This window comes from Homarus americanus, unplaced genomic scaffold (genome assembly GCF_018991925.1).
Source record: "Homarus americanus isolate GMGI-L3 unplaced genomic scaffold, GMGI_Hamer_2.0 scaffold7147, whole genome shotgun sequence".
NCBI classification, from domain to species: domain Eukaryota; kingdom Metazoa; phylum Arthropoda; class Malacostraca; order Decapoda; family Nephropidae; genus Homarus; species Homarus americanus.
In genome coordinates this window covers 7,311-15,000 of record NW_024734700.1, presented here as the reverse complement: position 1 = coordinate 15,000, position 7,690 = coordinate 7,311, and the positions used below count along the sequence as shown (strand labels likewise).

At 38.4% G+C, this 7,690-nt stretch overlaps 1 protein-coding gene across 1 annotated transcript in view; it reads left to right on the top strand.

Annotated features, from left to right (window-relative positions):
• Nucleotides 1-3,650, top strand: part of LOC121870475 (four and a half LIM domains protein 2-like) — a 7,717-nt gene extending 4,067 nt beyond the window's left edge. Inside the window, exon 4 of the mRNA XM_042372309.1 lies at nt 1,773-3,650. Coding sequence (XP_042228243.1) covers nt 1,773-1,930 — 158 coding nt within the window. The 3' untranslated portion in view covers nt 1,931-3,650. The remainder of the gene's footprint in view (nt 1-1,772) is intronic.
• The last annotated feature ends 4,040 nt before the right edge of the window (nt 3,651-7,690 follow it).

The window sequence follows — 7,690 nt, the reverse complement described above, 5'->3', positions numbered from 1 at the left end:
AAAAGTAGTGAATTTATTGGGAAAAGTTGTAAAAAGTGTGAAAAGTTGTAAAAAATTGAAAAGTTGTAAATTTTGTTAAAAAGTTGTAAAAAATTGTAAAAAGTTGTAAAAAAAATGTGAAAAGTTGTCATATAATTGTAAAAAGTTTATTAATGAAAAAAGTATAGTTAGGTTAGATTAGATTAGGTTTGCTTATATCAGGTCAGGTCAGGTAATCTCATTCTATAACTGTATTTCTGACTATTGTGAGGTCAGGTCAGGTCAGGTTACATCAGGTTAGGTTAGGTTATGTAACTGTATTCTTGACTGTATTGTAAGATGGTGCTTGTAAAAATAGCTATTGTGGCTGAGTGGTTACTGTTCTCATTTACTGTACCAAAAGTCACTAGTTCGATACCAGGCTCACCCATAATCCACTCAATTACTGGAGGTGATTAAATACAGTGTTTATGTAATTAATTATTTATGATTTTTTTTATTTTATGTGTAATTGGCAATGATTTATTGTGATTTAAGGTCATTTATTGTGATTTAAGGTCATTTATTGTGATTTAAGGTCATTTATTGTGATTTTAAGTAATTTATTGTGATTTAAGGTCATTTATTGTGATTTTAAGTAATTAATTGTGATTTAAGGTCATTTATTGTGATTTAAGGTCATTTATTGTGATTTAAGGTCATTTATTGTGATTTTAAGTAATTTATTGTGATTTAAGGTCATTTATTGTGATTTTAAGTAATTTATTGTGATATAAGGTCATTTATTGTTATTTAAAGTAATTTATTGTGATTTAAGGTCATTTATTGTGATTTTAAGTAATTTATTGTGATTTTAATTATATACATCCAATCAATTAAGAATCTATTGTTAGGTTAGGTTAGGTTAGTGTTGAGTTGATGTGCATTAACATAGCAAATCTGAGATGATGTCAATGCTAGGATGACCTAACCTAGTCTAGCAGATCTGAGGTGATGTCAATGCTAGGATGACCTAACCTAGTCTAGCAGATCTGAGGTGATGTCAATGCTAGGATGACCTAACCTAGTCTAGCAGATCTGAGGTGATATCAATGCTAGGATAACCATGTCTAGCAGATCTGAGATGATATCAATAGGATGACCTAACCTAGTCTAGCCTAACCTAGTCTATCTGAGATGATATCAATGCTAGGATATCCATGTCAATGCTAGGATGACCTAACCTAGTCTAGCAGATCTGAGATGATATCAATGCTAGGATAACCATAATGCTAGGATGACCTAACCTAGTCTAGCAGATCTGAGATGATATCAATGCTAGGATATCCATGTCAATGCTAGGATGACCTAACCTAGTCTAGCAGATCTGAGGTGATATCAATGCTAGGATAACCATGTCAATGCTAGGATGACCTAACCTAGTCTAGCAGATCTGAGATGATATCAATGCTAGGATAACCTAACCTAGTCTAGCAGATCTGAGATGATATCAATGCTAGGATACCTACCTAGTGTCTGAGATGATATCAATGCTAGGATAACCTAACCTAGTCTAGCAGATCTGAGATGATATCAATGCTAGGATAACCATAATGCAGATCTGTCTAGCAGATCTGAGATGATATCAATGCTAGGATAACCATGTCAATGCTAGGATGACCTAACCTAGTCTAGCAGATCCTGGACGACACCACCAAAAATCTCGACAATCACCACCAACCAATCAACCAAAACTCAATTCTTGTGTCTCTCTCTCTCCTCGCCTCGCTCTACAACCTCTCTCTCCTCAACAGGCATCGGTGGCACTCGCTTCATCTCCTTCGAGGACAGACATTGGCACAACGACTGTTTTATCTGTGCCGTATGCAAGGGATCTCTGGTCGGGAAAGGTTTCATCACCGACGGGGCGGATATCCTATGCCCAGAGTGTGCTAAACAGAAGCTTATGTAAACAATACCTTTTCTTTTCTGCAGTGTTGCCATATTGTCCCCCTACCCCCCCCTTTCCCTTACCCCTTACACCCTCTCTATACCCCCCCCCCTCCCCCTTCTTTTGGTTATATTGAGTTGAGGATTTTAATAACGCTTCGATCGTGATTCCGCGTTTAAACAGACAACAACAACGATGACCCCATGCTAGAGGTCTTTCTCTGGGGTGAGGCGATGGTAAGCGGCGGAACCTCGATTTAGCAGACCAGTACGTGAGATGTTAGTCCGTTAGATCGAGAAAGTCCGTTATATCGAGGTTCCGTCGTTTATTTACCAGGGAATAAACTCCATCGCGTGTTAATTTCCCACGATGTATAATGTATAGATTGTATAAACTGTGAATAAAGATCATAATTGTGTAACTGTGCCGAGATAACAAAAAACAAAAGAATCACATGACTGTATTTGTGTATTACAGTGTTGTATCAGGATTACAAACAAACACACGGATGATATTTTGTAATACAGTGCAGGTTACAGTGCAGGTTACAGTTACAAACCCCTAAGTCTGTTTAATATTGTGAATCATTGAGAATATTATTGAATTTTTTTGCCAATTTCAATCTGTAAAAAAAAAAAAAATTATTATATATTTGCATAGCTTTTTTTTTTCACTATTTACTAAGACAATCTGCCTCGTCTGGTAACACTGCTGCCAAGTGCCTAAATTCCTTTAATATTTTGCTTAACGGATAAAAACAACGCGGAGGTAGACGCCCCCCTTTGCCGGGAGATGGATTGTGCGCTAAATTCCCCCCCAGTCTAACCGAAGCGTTGTTTTGTGATCTTTGACCCTGCGTGCTTTTGAGTATTGCAGCTTATCATGATGTTTAAAGGAAAAAAAATACTTCGCTTATATAGATTTAAACTTGAAGGATATTTAGTTACCTCTTATAGTATAGGACGAAGAGATTTTGTAACATTCTCAGTCTCGGGTGAACAGAATTTGCATCGTTCTCGGTCATTGATGAACAGAAATTACACCGTTCAGTCTCCAATGAACAGTCCTGAATCCATCTCTAGTTGGCGTCGGAGAGTATTTGAGTAATTCCTTTCAATTTTAACCAGATCGGATATGTTTGGTAGATTCTATTGAGCATTGAATAGAATTTAATAGACTTCAATCCCTTTACCTAAAAGACTCAAACCTTATTGGACCACAGATCGAACTGAAACCCATCGACACGAGATCAAATTCCCTTCACTTATACTCGAGCGGTCACCACACACTCACTCACTCAAGCTTATATACAGTTACGGTAGATCGGTGTTTGAAGCTCCACTCTCATCCTGAGATAAACGACTATGATGGTTTTTTTTTTCCATTTCCGTACCTTGAGTGTTTGAAGGAAGAGAGTTAATTGATTTTTTCCATATCCCGGGAAAAATAAAATGTAAATAATTGTTTCGTATGAGCTTTATGGTATAGGCAATTTGTTTGTCTTCAGGCGGGGAGAAGAACTATCGTATAAATCAAATTCCTTTTTTTTTTTACTTGACAAATAATAAAAAAAAAATCCTGTATGTTCATTTTTTCATCGGGTTTATCAATGTTAAATTTATTTCCACAGGTCATGTTGTATTACCTGGTGTTGTTAACGACATGAATTATAATGTATTATTGTATTAATTAACTTAGATGCCTTTTATGCCTCGTGGAATTGGGTTATTTTTTTTTCTTATGGGGTCATCACTGCCACTGTTATATCTTTGTTTATCGGTTAATATTCACGTGATTAATGCAGTCGAGGGCGGAGTGAGGAAACGCCCCATCGAGGTAAATCGAAGTAATTGTTTCGTTTCCGCCGCTCGATTTATTTTTTTCCCTTCCTCCCCCCCCCCTCCCCCACCACGTCTGTTAGCTCTCGCCATTTATGAGATCGTTGATACCGTACTAGATTGTGTTTACGCTGTCGGCACAAGACGCTGTGTGGGGGCCCAAGCTCAGGTGCCCACAAGCAACGCATTGCACCAAAACTCGGCTTTTATGCCCTTAACCCGTCCGGCATCCACGATATAACCCGGACGTATGCCCTTAAACTATTCAGCATCCACGATATACCCCGGAAATATGCCCTTAAACTCGGGATTTACGATATAACCGAACTCCATTCAGCCACTTATAGGGTGCAAACACTTGGAAGATTAATTAATTTTTATATAATTTTAACCAATCCAGTGAATTTTGTTGCTTTTTTTTTAATCCTTTACATTGACCTCTGACCTAACATTACATTGACCTTTGACCTAAAACTTTACATTGACCTCTGACCTTAACATGGGCTGGACTTGTAGGTGTGTAGAGAAGTGACCTTTTGACCCTAGAGAAGTGACCTTTTGACCCATGTGTATGGTGGCTCGCCTGATGGTAGACTGGGGAAGGCGAAACACAATCCTCATGGCTGCCTTGCTAGCATTACCTCCTCTCCTATAATTATATATATTCCTGCATAGTTTATAGGTCAATTAGGTCTATTTAAGAGGTCATTTGAGGGGTTATAGAGACGTGAGGTAGTTTAGTCTCTCTGTGGAATAAATATAAGGACTAAATTACTAATATATCAACTACTGAAAAATGATTCTGGTTTAAATATTCACTTATGATGAATCTTTAAACTGATTCATTTTAATGGTTGATTTATTAATGGAGTTTGTCGTTATAATTATTTAATGTTTACTTTACACGGTAAGGGTCGAGAACTACGTCGCGCCGCGTTAAATCCCCCGACTTGACCCGCTAACGAGTGTCGACGGGGGTTGATGAATACCCTCGTGTTTTGCCGAGGTTTACGATCACCACGAAACCCCCCGAGCGGCGGACCGTCACGAACGTCGGGTTATATCAACTGTCGTAAACACCGATCAAATTTGCCTCCCTGAACAAATAAATGTTTTTGTTTATCCTGAATTATTGTTTTTGTATATAATGATATATTTAGCTCGCTTAAATAACAAGTATATCACACGCTGGGCCCCAGTGTGTGTGTGCTAGTTATGGAACACTGCTCTGTGGGCCCCAGTGTGTGGGCCCCAGTGTGTGGTAGTTATGAAACACTGCTCTGTGGGCCCCAGTGTGTGTGCTAGTTATGGAACACTGCTCTGTGGGCCCCAGTGTGTGGGCCCCAGTGTGTGCTAGTGTGTGTGCTAGTTATGAAACAGTGTGTGGGCCCCAGTGTGTGCTAGTTATGAAACACTGCTCTGTGGGCCCCAGTGTGTGTGCTAGTTATGAAACACTGCTCTGTGGGCCCCAGTGTGTGTGCTAGTTATGAAACACTGCTCTGTCGCTATGCGATTTTTTCTTCATATGATTTCAACTTGTTCATTCATTGTTGGTTTTGAAAGACTTCATTAAAATTAATACAATCCTGCCAGATTATGGACTGTTTGCTTACTACTGTACTCTGTGGTACTCTAAGGTACTCTACGGTACTCTAAGGTACTCTACGGTACTCTAAGGTACTCTACGGTTCTCTATGGTACTCTAAGGTACTCTACGGTACTCTACTCTATCTATATCTTCATTAAGTCATCGTTATGTGTTGAGTTTTGTCTGTAGTTGACCTGTTGATGGTGCTGATGGTGTCCTTACTGGCTGTCACACTCTGATGGTGATGGTCACACTCTGATGGTGATTATGGTGTTAATAGCTGGTGATGGTGTCGTCCTCACCATCTGCCACACACCATCATCCTCCACTGTGATTGGCTGTTGGTACTTAAAAAAAGTTCCACTAAGCTCCACCCACTTTTGGTTACCATAACACCCATCACATTCCCTGGGAATTGATTGGCTGTCGGGTTACCAATAGGGGTGGTGGCACAACTCACCTAGCTACCAACGACCAATCAGAGACTATTATAGTGTGGTGGTCGCTATGGAAACCAACAAGTAGGCGGGGCTTAGTCAGCAGGTCAATTTGATAGGTTCATTTCTATTCAGCGTAGAATAAGTTTGCGTTGGGATCTAAGCCTCTTTGAGTTTGTGGGGCTAACGTAGCCTCTTTTTCCGATGCTTTATTTTTTAAATATATAACAAAAATAGTAATAAAATAAAAGAGTTAAGTGTGTAAGTTATTTTGTGAAATTTTTATGGAATATTTGTTTCGTTTCTTGGATGAAATATATTTATAAATATATTTTCACGGTAACAGACGAATACGAAATCATAGCGTTATATACACAAGAAATTCGCAAGTCACCAGGTGGATATCGATGGTAGTTTTAACGTTGAACTGGCTTGGCGGATAGTTCGGAATACGTTAGTAGTGACCAATCAGACAGCGCGTAATGGCCTTCAAGTTAAACCGACCTCATGTGCCGATAGGACTATGCTTTTGGTCTCTGGATTTTACTTCACGATGACGCAGCCAATACCGGCGGATGTTAGCCTAGGAATCCGTGACGTCGGGTGATTCAACACGCACCGGTTCGTGTAACTCACTGTAACCCCAAACCGACGTGGAGTCTTATCTGCGAGGGACTACAGTATTTCATGTTGGGTTATCTGGCTGTGGTGAAAAATCAACATACACGACACAACGTTCTAGGCAAGATTCTAACATTCACCGACCTCCTCAAACACACAAAAGACGTCTTAGATGATGTTTCTCATTCTTCGATCTTTCTGCAAACAACAATGCTCGGTCCTTGTAACTGGGATTCTGACGTTCTAATCTACACAAAAAAAAATTGATCAAATTCTAACATTCACCGAACTACACAAACAAAACTCGATCAAATTCTAACATTCACCGAACTACACAAACAAAACTCGATCAAATTCTAACATTCATCGACCTACACAAATCCAAACACCCGATCAAAACGAGGTTCCACGCATACCAAAACAAACGAGTCTTATTTGTTTACCATATTCCCTGTGTGTTGACGAATCAGGAAGGTGCTGAGTGGTTTAAAAGCTTCCTATTGGTCGCTCAGTTATAGTTGGTGCATGATACAATACTAATGCTGATGTAACTAATCACCTGTAATAAATGTGTTACAGTGGTTAAGTGTTTCTGTACCCATTATAAGTGTTTCTGTAATTTTTATAAGTGTGTTGCAGCCTTTATGAACACAGGTTACAGTGTTTAAGTGTTTCTGTAACAATTATAAGTGTTTCTGTAATTTTTATAAGTGTGTTGCAGCCTTTATGAACACAGGTTACAGTGCTAAGTGTTTCTGAAACCATTATAAGTGTGTTGCAGCCTTTATGAACACAGGTTACAGTGCTAAGTGTTTCTGAAACCATTATAATATATTTGAAAAGTATTTGATGTTTCTAATGTATTTGGAAAGTATTTGAAAAGTATTTGATGTTTCTAATGTACTGTATTTGAAAAGATACATTTAATAGATCTCCCTTAAATGATTTCAGGGAAGCAGTTAGGGAAGGTACTTAGTGTATTGCTGTAATTAGGTGTAGTTAATTGAATTAGTTGGGTTAATTAGTATACCTGTTGTTAATTAGTTGGGTTAATTAGTATACCTGTTTTTAATTAGTTGGTGTAATTAGTGTACCTGTAGTTAGGTATGTAATGGTTAGTTCATATGTATAGTTGTGGTCATATTGCTCTCTCTCTCTCTCTCTCTCTCTCTCTCTCTCTCTCTCTCTCTCTCTCTCTCTCTCTCTCTCTCATTATTCTCTTTACATTATTATTATTATTCGTAATTTAAAAAAGAAAATATCCCAAGAATTAAATTTTATTAAGAAAAGTCAAACA